Genomic DNA, 12,381 nt, shown 5'->3' on the forward strand with positions numbered 1-12,381 from the left:
GAGGAAAGCACTTCACTAATTGCAGTACCCATAAGGAGCTGTACAAATGCCACAGTTTTTGCGTGGCTGTGTATTTAGTTGAAAGCCCAGTGGCGATCTGCTCATCTCTCATCGAAATAATATGCTACAAAGGGGCGGACTGGCCATCTGTGTGTTACACTTTCCTGTCGGCTCCCAGACCGTAGTCGAGGAGGGCAGAAGCAACAAGCTTCAGGTTCAATAACCCACTTTAGCTTAAATGACTGGAGAGAGGCGAGCTCTTCTTGGGAGGCCGTTGCATTTATTTAGCTGTTCTTCTGTTTCACAAAATACATCACAGATCTCTGTTTTTCTGCTTTCCCGTTTCACTTCCAGAAACATATACACGTTCCCTCACTGTCGCTCTACCATCCACAAACACACATGCACAAGCCACACCCCTCTCTCTCTATCTCTCTCTCTTAAAAGGGACAGCGATCTCATCTCACTCTGCATGATCCGACGCGACCCTAATATCATAACATGTGTGCTCTGGAGAATCACAGAACGGACGATCGTCCTTATTATTATGCCGTTTAAACCAATTACTTAAATGTGTTTGTTAAATTCGGCATCGTGTATGTTGCGACACTGCTTCCCCGCAGCAAGGCTCCCCCGCCCTCCTGATGATAATTGACGAGCGTTAAGCTCCTCAACCCCCCCCCGTTGATAGTGCTCGATAGTGGGCACGCTGATAACAATTTTTTTTTTAAATGGCACTTCATATCATAAAGGTTGTTGACCCCTGCTACACACGATACGCTCTGACTTGGATTAAGGACGATGACTGTAGGTATGATTACAGACTGGAAACTCACAAAGAGAATCTAGCTGAAACGTGTTTGTAACGAGAAGGGATAGGACAATATAAGATTTTGTCACTATTAAAAACGGTCGAAAAGAACGAAAGAAATAGAGCCGTATACACTTTTTTAAACTAAAATGACCATATTAAAAAGGACAAAATCACAATGTTTGTATTTCGACCAACCGGGAGAACAAATGATATTGTCCGTGTTAATATAAATATACTTTTTTACTAATCTGTTGCTATTAATGTGCTTGTTGTCACTTTACCCATTTGTATGTATTGTCTTTTAAACGTGGTTATGTTTTATGTTGAACATATTAATATGGTTATTTATATTTATTCATGAATCGAAGCGTACCTCTGTGCTTTGGTCGGTGAGGTGGCGTCGGGGTCCTGCTGGACAAATCTCTGGGCACCGTGCGCCCCGAAATCGAGAAAGCGTCGAGCCAGGAGGGGAGGGTGGGAGCGGGAGGAGGAGGGGGAGGCGTCGTCCTGCCCTCCATCCCCCTCTTCCTCCTCCTCCTCCTCCTCCTCGCCTTCCTCCTCCAGGAGCAGCGGGGGGAGGCGGACCATGCGACCGGCCAGAGGGGAGAGCTGCGCCTCCCCACCATCACCCTCGTCCCGCCACGATTTAAAGGCAGGGACGGGGTCTGCAGAGAGGAGGACAGAAAGAAAGAGGTTAACGGATGTCAGGAGGGAGAGAGAAAAGAACTCATTCAATACTTAATGTTAATTATAAATAGCAATACACGCGAGGTACAAACAAAAGAAACACACAAAAGCTGCCTGTGAGCAGGTTAAGCTGAAACACTCAAGAACAAGTTCATTTTCTCATTGGATTCCATGCCAAGTCACGCCTTGCTTTGACCGTCAGTGCTATGCTAAAGCGCTGAGTCAAGCGGGATAAGGAGGAAGGAGAGGGGGGAGGAGGGTCACAGCGATAACGAGACAGAGGTGAGAAACAGAGAAGCAGAGTCAAGAAAGAAAACCATTTTTAGAGAGGAAAAGATGTCCGGATCAATCTGCCCAGTGACCCTGCACAGTAGGGAGGAGCAAAGATAAGAGGAGAAGAAGAGTTCACCAGCTTTGTTAGAAGAGTTTCTTCTAGGGATGTATACCAAAAACTCACGGTACGATAATATCGCGATAACAACTCCACCGTACGATATTTATCGCGATATTAAATTTTTTATTTTTTTTATTTTTCAACATTTTATCTGGCCATTTTTTTTAATTATTATTTGTACAGCATTTTAGTAGGATAGTATTATTTTAAAGTGTCCAAAATATAATAATCTGACCCTGCAATAAAATAAATCAAGTTTCACTTTAGTTTTTCAAGTAACTCAACTCAAACTCACTAACTAATTTTTTTGAAATATGAGCATGTCAACATTTCCAGGTAGAAGCTGGGATGTTTGGGCGTTTACAATATCCCCTGCTGTGGAAAAAAACTCTCTTACTTGGTACTGATGTTGCTGGGACAGAGAGATATGCTTTGGCCATGGGTGACAGCAGTGGGTCAAACTGTGCATTGTCTCTCCACCACTTCAAAAACAATACAGTTTTTGCCAAGAAGGTGAGGCTTATTGACAGGGCGAGATATAAATATACTGTTGGTACTTGTCAATGTCTCTAGGTATGTACATGTAGCCCTGTAAATACAATGTCCTTTTGTGTTATCTGTTGTTTTATGTTGTAACCTACTTGCTGCCATGTTCATGTTGTAACCTACACCTGGTTAAATAAAGGTTTTTAAAAAATTTAAAAAAAAAATCGATGTCACGATAATCGATATATCGTTACATCCCTAGTTTCCTCACATGCAGGGTTTTAGTAAGCATCAAAATCACACAAGCACATCGTAATATGTGAGCATTTATCATGTAGGCTTCAAGTACTCCAAACCAGCAACAAGAGAGGATGTAAGAGAGGAGAGGTTTGCTGGTGGAAGTGAAACTACTTACCATCCCCTTCTTTTTGCAGGTGCATACATGAGAAATCTATGGGAGGGAGGTGGAGATTGGAGGGGGGGGACACTGTGTGGAGGGTAGGAGGGTGAGATAGGAGAAGAAGAAGAAGAAGAAGTAAGGAGGAAGGGACAGGGAGAGAGACAGCAGAGACGAGGTCAATCGTTCATAACAACTCCAACATTCATTCAGTCAATCATACTTTTTAACAGTAACAAAGCAAAAACAGTTTTACTTTTATGGATGACACAGACATCAACTTTAATTTAGCAAAAACATTCATTAAAAAAATCATATTTTTATATGAGAACGGATGGTTTTACTGCTTTGCTTTTTTCTTAATCATTAAAACAACATGACACTTTCTCTCCTACCTTCCCATTGGTTGTCGGGGAAGAGCTGCAGTTGGGGTTTTTGGCCAGAGTTTGGTTGGCATGGCGACAGGTGGTTCCGGTTGGTGTTGCTGGTGTTGGCGTTTTGATCACAGCGGCATGAACCCGCGTCCTGCAGGAAGAGAGAGATTAAAGAAACAATTCAGGGACGGAGAGAATAAAGGGACACCATTTCAGATTAAAAAAAAGGTACAAAAGAACGGAGGTGGAAATGATTTAAAATATAAATAAAGGAGGATTGCACAAAAGAGAGACAAATAGTGTAACATCAACTTGAGGTTATATTGTTTCAAATGTTTTTGGGATCCTGAATGACTCTTTGTGCTTGTAATTGAGTTACATTTAAAAGAAACCTTTGGAAGTAAAACACATAATTAGATACAATAAATCCACTTTAGTGCTACTTACACAGTTTATGATGTCAATCTGAGTTTGCTCCATGTTGTCACAGGGTTGATTGTCCTGCCTGAAAACAAAGATAAGAAACTTAAGATGAACTAAATACTAAAAAAAACATTCAATTGGAGCAGGGCATGAGCAATTTCCCTAAACCTTTATGGGACATATATATATTTAGATATGGAGAACTTGTTAGTTATTGCTGTGTCTAATGCCTGACTAAACACTTACCGTTCACAGACCTTGGATATCCCTCGCTTTGAGAAAAACCATTTTTGAACTAGAATGACTTAATGAAAATACTTTTGAGAGCTTCAGCCATAATCCTTCCACCCTTGTTGTCTCCCTGGGACATTGTAGTCGCCTGTGGCAGATCCGAACAGCTGCGCAATCGTCAGACAACTAAAAGCCGTTCCACATTGTGAATGTTGTATTGTGCGAAAAACGTCAACTGTTGGAAAATCACTAATTTGTTACAACTAAAATCAATGTGGTGTCTAATAATCGTTTCATCCCGCTGATTAACTTTTACCCGTTTTTCCTGAATAGGTGTGAATGAGCATTTAAGCCTTGACTGCACAAACAATTTATACTGTGTGACACATCAACTGCGGTGCATTAACTTAACTTGTTTGTAAATTAAATTGTTAACGGCCCTAAACGAGAGGCATGATACAGTATAAAGTGTAAAACTGCACGATCACCGGACAGACTCAGATTAAGGATAAACGCTGAGGTAGCATGTCCAAGTGATTAGTAAACATGACGGGTCAAGTGATCAGTGCAAGACAATATCACTGCATGTTAAATAAATGGTCTCTGGGAAAGAGGAGAGTCCTATTTATAAGATACTGTTATTTATATAAAATGTATTTACTCTCCATAATGCATTGTGCGTAAGGCTACATGTAGCAGACACGTCCATCTATCTTTTTCAAATAAAGCCTAAATGTTTCTTGATCCCTTAAAATGTTGGTTTCCAAACTTCTATCTCTTATAACTTTGCTTGCATTTTCTATAAATAGGGTGAAAGTAAACTTGATAAAAGACTACCCCCCCCCACCTGGCAGTGTTGATGTTGTTCTCAGTGTCTCTGACGGCCTCTGCATCAAGGTCCATCCCCGAGCTCTCCTCTAGGGCGGCGCCAGAGTCCAATGGATCCTGGGAGAGAGCAAAAGGTACAATTTAAGAATGAATTGATTGTTTTAATGATTTCCCATTGGTCCTGCAGGGGGGGGCATTTGCCGTGCTATAACAGTAAACGTGCAACAACAGGACAAAAACAAGACATAATATATAAGTAAACTGCAAAAAAGCAACACTGTCAGATTTGGTTTAACTAAAAACGCAATAACTAAGAAAACAATTAGGTAATATATTTATAAATATATAGTTTAAAGTAAGGGATTAATAATCGATTTCACTCTTTAAAATGCAAACCTCCAAGTAAAAAAAAAAGTAAAGGCAAAATCACAATTTCTATCTTTTATGACTCCCCAAACAGCAACTGGTAGGTTTGATTTAATAGGCGGAATTAATACTATAGCAATTGAGATTACTTAGGGCTTTACACATCCAGATCAGTGTGTGTGTGTGTGTGTGTGTGTGTGTGTGTGTGTGTGTGTGTGTGTGTGTGTGTGTGTGTGTGTGTGTGTGTGTGTGTGTGTGCGCGCGCTTGTCACGAAAATAACATAGGAATAGAAATAAATATATATAGTTCAAAAGGAAGCAGGATGATTACTCAACATACGTGTGTGTGTTTTGTAGTTTGGCACACAGGTGCTGCTGTCATTCTGCGTCTCTTGGCTGATCTATTTAAAAACCTGGATCATTGTTTAAAGAGGTGACATGTTTCTCCTCGGTCCAGGACACACCTCACTGTCTGCAAGTTGTCTTCCTGCTATGTGACGCTAAAAGGGTCTTTGGAGAAATGCCACTGCGGCTCAAGGGGAATTCAAGGAGTGGTAGTGGCATGGAGGGGATTTGATTTCCGCTGAGACAGGGGTTACTAAAATGATAATGATGTAACAAACACTTTTCCCTCATGACAACGACTAGAAATCTAGAGAAACATTTGACGTTGAATCCAATTTAGGTCCTACCTTTTCCACCAAAATGTGGAGAATTTGGACCCTTCAGTTTGATATGATTGTAGAATTCCGAAAGTTACAAAAAGTGGACACTGCTGACCCTCACTGTATTTGTTGGCCTCATATCAATCCCTCATGTCTATAAGTAAGTAAGACAAAACCACTGCCTCTCTGTCTCAGCGTATTTGTTAATCTGTTGACCATTTGTAAAGCGGTTCAGTTGTCCCCTCTGCTACCCTGGCAGGAATCCAGCTATTGTAGCAGAACAAAGATGGACAGTGCTGATAACATCTAAACATTCAGCCTTGGAATGAACCGCTGACTGAAACAGGAAGGAGGTTAGCTATGGGAAATATGCTGCCAGCCAACACAGCAACTGCTGAGTGTCTGTGGACACTTTGAGAGGGAAATCTCCAGTGTGTGTGTGTGTGTGTGTGTGTGTGTGTGTGTGTGTGTGTGTGTGTGTGTGTGTGTGTGTGTGTGTGTGTACATAGCTGTTTTTCATCTATTAGGGTGCAGGCTTAACTGTTGATAGTTTGAGAAGTGTGTTTGAGAAGGTTATTTCATGTTTTTAGTTCTGATCAGTTTATTGGCTGTGGCTCAGTGGGTAGCGGCTGGGCTTCGAATCAGGGGATAGGAAGTTCGAGTCCCACTGCAGTCAGCATGTAGTTGTGTCCCTGGGCAAGACACTTCACCCCAAATTGCTCCTTTGGGGATTGTCCACAGTACTGAATGTATGTAAGTCGCTTTGGATAAAAGTGTCTAACAAATGACATGTAATGTAACGCATCAATAAATAGTTACATTTCAAACGTTTTAAACACAAACTGAAAACGTTTTGGAAGAAACAGTTAGTCATAAATTACCCTGTGCCTTTTCTTTGATGGTGCTTAGTTTGTATGTATTGACATAGTTTCTGTCTTATATTGTTTGTTGGTATTTATTTGTTGGGGTCTGATATAAGCGTTTTTATTAAACCTAATCATTTTTTTTTTCAGTCTGTTGCATTTTAGTCTTTAATTTCATGTATTTAAAAAGGCCCATGTGGTGACAGACATTACAAATCACCTGTCCCTATGTCAATAAACTTCAAATGAATGCGTGTGATGAATTTGTGTGTGTGTGTTTCCCCACGGACCTGGGTGTGTGTCTGACTTTGTTGCATGATCTGTTCGGTTTCTGAGAGTGGGGTTTCCCCCTCTGTGTCACAGGGGCTGTCCTCAGGGTCAGTTTGTTGATCCTCGAGTCCTTGGCAACCCTGATCTGCAGACTCACTGGGACTCACCCTGAAAAACAAAAATAAAAAACCTTATTAACTCAAAAACACCTTTGTGTCTGTATGGTGGTGGTGCATGCAAACATTAAGCCTCCCTTATGCAACGTTAAACCCCCGGACATGTTGTTTAGTCTGAGAGGTGAGTGACCGCTGAACAGCTGCTCCTCCCGAACATGTCGAGTTTGCTAATTAACATCACAGCTGTCAACATGTTTACTGGTAACCTGAACCATACAGCATTCTGCGGCCTTCGTACATAATGTTCAGTATGGCAAATATGGATTTTTAAAGTCTTACGACCACAGAGGAATCTGTGTAACGCACGCCAGCAGCGGTTGCACGGAACAGGTTGTTTTTTCAGTGTGAATATGATCTTATACTTGCTCCAAGTGCAATCAATTGTAATGTGTGTGTATTTAATGTATATGTGTGTGTAGACTGTCTCTCACCCTTGGCTGTCATAGTTGCTGAGGTCTTGGTCGATGGAGGTCTTCAGATCGAAGAAGTGCTGCTCCACTGCAGCCCTGATGGTGCAATGGATTATCCTGGGAAAACACAAAGAACACATGGTTTATTGATATGGGTTTTTTTTATTTAATTTTTACAGTGTTGATTATGCATTAGGTTTGATTTAAAACCAGTATTTTCCCCACATGATTTCAGATGTTTTGAAGTGTAGTACAGGGTTCTAACACCTGTTTTGAACAGTAAGGACATATTTTTTTTCTGACATTGAAATTCAGTGTTTTCCTTTATTAGGATAAGATGATTGGACATCAAACCCTGAAAATGTTATGTTGTTATACAAGTTGTATTTAAGATGGTCCAATTTGTTACGTATCAATCGCAGTCTGTGTTTAATACCCATGAACATGGAATGAGTTTAGTTAAATTGTAATGAGGGTGAACTGTAACAGCTCAGTTTGTCAGTGATTGTTTTTACAAAAGACCAAAGCCAAATGTTTCCCTTATAGTTACTTTACTACTTAGTATAAGATCCTGGGACTGTGTTTTCTCTGTTTAGCTAGTATTGGGACTTTTTGACTGTAATAAAACCCAGCAGAGCCAACAGAAAAGTCCAGCTAAATCCACATAAATTAACATTGATTGAATGTATCTGACAGTGCGGTATATACAGAAACTGTGGTACTTACCTATTAACAATGTCCTTTTTTAGCCCTTTTTTTATGTTTATCAATGTGAATTGTTTGAAATTGAATTCATGTCCCTTGTGTCAGACAATAAAGTTCATCTTTATCTGCTCTTAAAGGTTCATACAAATCAACATTTTCAGAGCCTAAAAGTCACTAAATTGGTTTATTTTCAGTCCTTATTAAGTCAAAAACCTGGAGCAGTTCTGAAAGGATTAACAAAGATTCAACTAGAAGCCAGGCAGGAGAGAGGAGAGGACAGTACGGACTATAAAAGGTAACGGCAGCAGTCACACTCTACTGAGATATTATTTAACTTGCTCGATCACGAGTGTGTGTGATCCTAGTATCACGGACTATCCCTCCCTTATTTATTCTGGCTTCCTGCAGCGTTTGTTTTTCCCTACAGCTTGGACAGCATCATAGGTTGAAGACTTGTTAGAAAAACACTAAGTAACTGGGAATAACACATAAGCAGTAAAAGATTATGTGCTTGCAGATTTCTTCTCTACTTACAAACAAAACACGGCCAAGAGAAGCAGTTTTTAGCTGATTTCATCCACATCTTGGCTAAATCATATCATGCCCCTCAACAGAGTATACGATTTTAGACACACTTGAGTAACCATAGGAAAGTAAAACGTTTATATACTCGCACAACACCCAGAAGACAGGTAAAGAATTCAATTAAAGCGACAAGTTAGTTTGGGATATTTGATAGTGATTCAGCCAATAATTAAGAAAATAATCATCATATTAGTTGATAATATTACATTACATTGCATTTAGCTGACGCTTTTATCCAAAGCGACCAAGAAGCTACAAACTTGAAGAAAACAGAATCATATAAGTACATCAGGTTTCATAGAGCCAAACCATTTCAAGTGATACTCATACTTATTAGTATATAAGTGCTTTGTTATTAATTATAATCGTCTCGAAATGTGAGTCTAAAGAGATGAGTTTTCATCTGTGCCTGAAGATGTGTAGCTTCTGCTGTCCCTGATGTCAATGGGAAGCCTCCATTCCCCACCATTTTTTGGGGAAAGCCAGGGGGGATAGCCCAACCCCGGTTAACTGATGGGAACTTGGGTTCCCCCCTCGCCAGTGGCGGGTTTGCCAGCGAGTCCTGTTTTGGCTGGTGCCAGAAAGCGGAGTGGCACCGGGTGCTGGGTTGTACGCGGTTTAACCAATGTCTGGGGGATGAATGAAGGCCCCCCCCAGAAATCCATCCGCCCAGCATGGTTACTGCCAATAAGGTTTGCCCTGTTATATTAAAATATAGAACTAACTGAACCCTCCAGTGGTTCCCCCGAGTTTTAATTATTGTGATCTGGAGGAACATCCTCCTGGCCTCAGCCTTTTTTAGTTTCCAGTACCAACTCAATAATTAAAGACCCATGGGAGAAACTAATTTGGAAATTATCCTTTGGGTCACGCCTTTGGTTGGAGAGGGCCGGACCCAAGTTCACCAATGTGATTTTGGGCCTGAAGTTTTTCCATGTCCTTTGGGGCACCCAAAAGCCACCCAAGTCATGCCAGAATGCCTTAAAGTTTTAACCTTTCCATAATGAAAAACCCAGGCCTGGCTTTTTTTCCTTTTATCCAAACTTCCTTAAAACCCTCTAACTAAATTTCTAAACGCTGCCCTCAATTCTTTTCTCTTACTCTGTTTTTAATTTTGTCTTGGAGCAGAATGGCACTTTCCACTTGCCCACTACAAAAGCCATCTAAACTTTAAGTCTTTGTCTCTCTCTTACTATTTAAAGTTTTCGGTTCCATTCTCTTTAAAAAGATTGGAAGAAATTTTTTTAAAATGGACCCTGTTGCCGTAGATGACTTTGCCATAGTTAGGCTTGGAAATTGTCAGGTGGATTTGGGTCCTGTAGGGTTTCCCTTTCAGATTTGTGTGTATAAACCGAAAAAGTGCCCCCAATGTAATGGTGGTTGGAGTGAATATTTGCCCGCGTTGTATTGGGTTGGTGTGTTTGTGTTTTGTGTGTGGTGTGGGTGTTGGTTGTTGGTTGTGTGGGTGTGGTTGTTGTTTTTGGTTGTGTTGTGTGTGGTGTGTTTGTGGTGTGTTGTGTTGTGTGTGGTGTTTTTGTGTTGGTTGGTGGTGGTGTGTGGTGTGTGTTTGTACTAACTGAAAGACAGAAGTCCAAGCCCCAAAGGGAGGATGGATATTGGGGAGGAAAGAGGTGAGTTGGTAAGAAAGAGAAGAATTTAGAGAGAAGGAAAGGAATTCATGTAGAACATCCCAAACGTCGGGACTCCCTTCCCAAAATTTTAACTGGAACATGAAATAACCTTGGGGGGGAAGGGTGTACGGGGCAGAAAGAGTTCCAAACAGGGGAAAAGAGGAAACCGATTAACCTTTTGAAAAAAACCAAAAGAAACCAGTGGGAATTCAGTTGTGGTAGAAGCAGATAACCAATAAAGTTGGGTTACAGTTTAATGTTCTCTTTGCCCCATTTGGGCTGCTAATCTTGGACCAAAAATACAACAAGTTTTTTTTGGGTAAACTGGGCGCCAACTCTGGGTGTGGCCAGAAATTGTTATTTAAGACTTTACAAGCTTCTGCCCTGATCAGAAGGGTGGTGTTTTCTTCTTATTTCCTCAATGGTTTTCCCCCTTTTTTTACCAAGAGCCGTGTGTTGTTGGTGTTGTGTGCCCAGTGGAAAAACAGGGGAAGGGCTTTGCCCCAAACCAGCCCTCACAAACCCACACCGAGGCACCACCGCTTCCCGAACTAAATACGCCTCACCACAGCACAAGGGTCCTTTTTAGGTTCCCAGTGGGTATTCCAAGAGTGGTTGGGTGAGTGAGCTCCTCCCCCACCAATTACCTATTAGACCCAGCAACTGAGTTAACGGCAACCCTGCCAACACCACCCACACACACACACACACACACCACACAAACCACAACAACCCCACACCACACACACACACCACACAAAAGAAAACCACCCACACAAACAACCCACAACACCAACAAAAAACACACCACACCACACACACACACACACACACAAAACACAACCACACACCACCACACCACACACACACAAACACCACACACCAGACCTGGATTTAATGGCAGATTTTCTACCTTCCAATACACAATAATCATTCTGATACTATTCCCTTTATATCACCCCTTGCCCATCAACAACCCACTTTCCCTTTTCTGCCCTCCATCCCTCCAATATTTCCAACACTTCATAGGTTATTAATACTTAAACTTGTTTCCTGGGTATGAACATGACACACATACACACATTCTCAACTTTAAACCATTTTCCCAATTCACATTTTTTTTGTTTAAGTACAATTTTTTACATTTATCAACAACCCACCTTTGTTTAATCTTTTTTTCTCAAAAGTTTTGGTCCTTTTGGCCCTATATTTTTTTTGGAAAAAATTGTTTTTCTTCCCCCATATCCTTTCTGTTCTTCCTTCCCAATCTTTTACTGGGTTTTTTGAATGCACTAGAAGCAGCAAACATTCCTTTTCCCTGACACTGTAAACCGGCCCTTTTGTTACAAGACTGGGCCTTGTTTTCTAAAAGACACAAAGGAAGGTCCGTGGGGCTGGAGGCAGTATATTTCAAGAAAGGTCCACGGCCGGCAGCCAACCATCGTGGTGGGTTTCCTGAAAGACTGTTGAAACCATATCTGGGTAATTTTGTTCTGCGTCCAAATCCCGGGGGTCAGGGTCCAACCCAGTGAAATATGACCCAACCATCCAATCCAGAGAGGGAAAGCCCAACATAACGTTTTGAAAAAAGTTCTGTCAATGTACCACCAGTTTTAAAAGGTTGAAAGAGAGGGGAAAACAAGCCCTGGGAATCGTTTGCCCCCCGAAGCCCAGGGGGCCGAGCCTTCTCGCCGCCCAATGGGCGGCCCGCTGGGAGAAAGCCCGCATTCCCCCCTGAAATCTCCCTTTTGAACGATTGGCTTAGCATCCGACCTCATCACCAGTAACCCGGCCTAATAATGGCTTTTATCTAAACCTCTTAGCCCTCCTGTTTGGCACCCCGTCCGGGTGTGGGTAAATGCCAAAACCATGAACCAACACGGAAAGGCCTTTTGGAAAAGGAGCCCCGGAAACCAAGAAGGGGCCCCCCCCCAACTGGGCTTGAGGGGCTAAACCTCATCCTGCAAGGAAATCCCAACAGATGGCCCCCAAACATTGGGAAGCCCCAAGCCCTGGTTGTTACAATAAGGAATTAAAGCTGGTCATGCGGTGGATTGGGGATTAAAAGAGGCCCCT

At 41.7% G+C, this 12,381-nt stretch overlaps 1 protein-coding gene across 3 annotated transcripts in view; it reads right to left on the reverse strand.

Moving 5' to 3' along the window:
• LOC104954101 (protein FAM13B-like) overlaps positions 1-12,381 on the reverse strand; it is a 29,246-nt gene that overhangs the window by 5,140 nt on the left and 11,725 nt on the right. For 2 of the 3 annotated variants that reach the window (XM_010781153.1, XM_010781156.1), the window contains exons 3-9: positions 7,406-7,501; positions 6,819-6,966; positions 4,654-4,751; positions 3,600-3,657; positions 3,174-3,303; positions 2,797-2,868; positions 1,188-1,479 (exon numbers count right to left, since the gene is read on the reverse strand). In XM_010781153.1, coding sequence (XP_010779455.1) covers positions 1,188-1,479; positions 2,797-2,868; positions 3,174-3,303; positions 3,600-3,657; positions 4,654-4,751; positions 6,819-6,966; positions 7,406-7,501 — 894 coding nt within the window. The remainder of the gene's footprint in view (positions 1-1,187; positions 1,480-2,796; positions 2,869-3,173; positions 3,304-3,599; positions 3,658-4,653; positions 4,752-6,818; positions 6,967-7,405; positions 7,502-12,381) is intronic. The other variant, XM_010781154.1, reaches the window with a different exon arrangement.

This window comes from Notothenia coriiceps, unplaced genomic scaffold (genome assembly GCF_000735185.1).
Source record: "Notothenia coriiceps isolate Sejong01 unplaced genomic scaffold, NC01 NC01_scaffold00022837, whole genome shotgun sequence".
NCBI classification, from domain to species: Eukaryota; Metazoa; Chordata; class Actinopteri; order Perciformes; family Nototheniidae; genus Notothenia; species Notothenia coriiceps.